Below are 2,970 nucleotides of genomic sequence, written 5' to 3'. Positions count from 1 at the left end.
TTCATCATTTTTTCACCTAAATTATGTACTTTCATGTTACAATTTTCCCTAACTTTCTTTTATAAAAGAAAAAAAAATATCACAAACCCCTTTGGTTATGCTGTTTGAAAGAGCATCTTTTATCATGACTTGAGAAATACAAATCTAGAAAACTGTATTGTTAAGGGTGAGAAAATGGCCAAGTAACCTGGATCTGCACCAGACTAAGCCAGCATGTTTCTCCCTTCCAGGGGCATGTGGGGTGGCCAGGGTTGGTGGGGCGTCACCCTGTAGAGACCCACAATATCTGCTTAGGAGGGCAAACTGTTCGTGCGCACAACCCCCTCCAACACTCCTCAGTCCTCAACCCCCAGCCAGCCACCCACTCCTCTGAAGCATTCATGCGGCCGTTTTCTTGCAATTTCTGTGACAGTCGGTTCAAGACGAAGCAGCATCTGACACAACATCAGCGGCTGCACACAGGCGAAAAACCCTACTCGTGCTTGTACTGTCAGGCCCGGTTCACACAGATGACTCCATTAAAGCGACACATTGCCAAAATGCACTCTGATACATCACAAAGCTCTCAGGACTCCCCTCATGCTCTTTCAAATATCGGAAGATTAGAAATGTGACTCTGGAAATCTTCCAGTGTGCTGTGAAGGCAAATGTTAGGTAGAGGTTGACTGTTGAAAAGTGTGTTGGTATTTCGTTCTTTTAGTTTCCTTTCCAGAAATTAGTCATGATTAGCAAATTAAGTTTTCAGTTATGTGTTTTATATTGTATATTATCAAGGCCATAGCATGAGTATTACCTACCATTTATATATAAAAGGAAAAGGAAAACAAAACTGCTTGCAGTAGTATTGGATTATTCAGTCAGTAACAGAATAGAAGGTAAAAAAAAAAAAAAAAAAAAAAAAAAAAAAAGAAAAAAAGTTTCTTTCGGATTTCCCTTCTAAATTAGGTCTCCTCTTGTTGCAGGGCGTCATGGTGCAAGCCAAGGACATTTTGGGCTTATCACCTTTTCAAGATAATATGGGAAGAGCTCCTGACACCAGCTTGTCACATAGAATGCGAGAGTTAACAAGTAATTTAAGCGAGGGTGGTGGGTGGGTGGTGGATGGGGAGCCAGGGGCAGGTAAGGGAAGTTACAGAAGTACGTGGCCTGAACCTAATAGGGGGATTAGTGAACTTGTGGGCACAGAGGAGAGGCCTTTCCCCTGCCCTTACTGTCCGTTGAGCTTCAAACGTCGCTACACAATGCAGGAACATGTGAGAATACACATGGGTTCGAGGCCATATGCTTGTCGCTCTTGTGGTAAAACTTTCACACAGAGAAGTTCTCTATTGAAGCATGTTCGTGTTCGTGTATGCCAAAAACACGTATTGCAGAATTAATAAATGATATATCACACTAATGGCCAAAAAGATTACTAAAGAGTATTTTGTTATGAATGAAATGGATAGAAGTATAGAAGGCAATAACTGAAGTGAATTGATTATTGTGAAACAAATGCTGCTTTTAGGATGAAACTTTAGTGTTATAAAGCTGGTACCTAGTGAAAATAACATACACGTCTGTGGAAAGCAGAAGTGGGATCGTTAATAGTGTAAAAATTAATGCATTTGTTTGCAATACAAACATTTATAAAGAATGGTTATTACTAATTACATAGGAACAGTTTGACAAGGATCTTGCAAAGGGGCTGGTAGCTCTACCATATCCTTCTCTCTCTCTCCCCCTTTTTTTTTTTTTAAACCTTCATCACTCCCCCCTTCTCAGATATTCTCTTTGAAGCCCCTGATGTATACACCTGAGATGCATGTATGTTGGGCGATTCAGCTGGCCTTTAGCTTTGCACTTATGATGGTCAGGCTTACCATGAATAATATATATATATATATATATATATATATATATATATATATATATATATATATATATTGTGTGTATATATATATATATATATATATGTGTGTGTTATATTTTATAATTATAAAATATATATATATAATTGTTAATATATATATAATATATGTGTGTATATATAATATAAAATATATATATATATAATATATATATATATAAAATAATATATATATATATATATATATTTATATATTATTATGTGTTATTTATATATAAAATAATATATATGTGTGGTGTATATATATATATATATATAATATATATGTGTGTTGTATATATATTATATATATGTGTGTGTATATATAAAATATATATATAATATATATGTATATATGTATTATTATATATTATATGTATATATGTATATATAAAATATGAATATATGTATTATATAGAAATGTATATAATAATGTTTTATATTATGTATTTATGTATTATATATAATTATAAATTAAAATATATACATATATACATATATATAAAATAATTTTATAATATATATTATAATAAAATATAATTTTATATATATACCCCCCACATATAATATATAAAATATATATATATATTATACACACACATATAATAAATAATAACACCACAAATAATATATATATATAATTTAACCACAATATATATATAATAATATATATAATTAAAATATATATACACCATTATAAAATATATAACCACATTTTAATTATTTTAAACAAGATATATAATTATAATATATAAATTTTTAAAAATATTATTATATATATATATATATATATATAACCCCAAATATATAAATAAATATCACCAAAAATATATATATATATATACACACATATATATATATATATAACACACCATATATATATAAAATTACACACATATATTATATATATAACACAATATAATTTCAATATAACCCCAAAATATATATATAATATATATATAAATATATATATATATTATTAAATATATTATTAAAATACATATATATATAATATATACACAAATATATTTTATTTTTAATATTAACAAACAAAAAAAAATTATATATTTTAAAATATATAT

General features: G+C 28.8%; 2 protein-coding genes across 3 annotated transcripts in view; both read left to right on the top strand.

Annotated features, from left to right (window-relative positions):
* LOC119592695 (B-cell CLL/lymphoma 6 member B protein-like) overlaps nt 1-2,970 on the top strand; it is a gene marked incomplete at its 3' end in the record, with an annotated part of 59,196 nt that overhangs the window by 42,215 nt on the left and 14,011 nt on the right.
* Nucleotides 619-1,861, top strand: LOC119592705 (zinc finger protein 358-like). The gene has a single exon (XM_037941639.1). The coding sequence runs from the start codon at nt 969-971 to the stop codon at nt 1,377-1,379; it is 411 nt and encodes a 136-aa protein (XP_037797567.1). The 5' UTR covers nt 619-968; the 3' UTR covers nt 1,380-1,861.

This window comes from Penaeus monodon, chromosome 3, assembly GCF_015228065.2.
Source record: "Penaeus monodon isolate SGIC_2016 chromosome 3, NSTDA_Pmon_1, whole genome shotgun sequence".
NCBI lineage: Eukaryota > Metazoa > Arthropoda > Malacostraca > Decapoda > Penaeidae > Penaeus > Penaeus monodon.
This window is presented reverse-complemented; position numbering and strand designations above follow the sequence as displayed.

Bases quoted from the DNA above. Each gene is read 5' to 3' on its own strand.
- LOC119592705 (XM_037941639.1), top strand. From the start codon at position 969: ATGGTGCAAGCCAAGGACATTTTGGGCTTATCACCTTTTCAAGATAAT.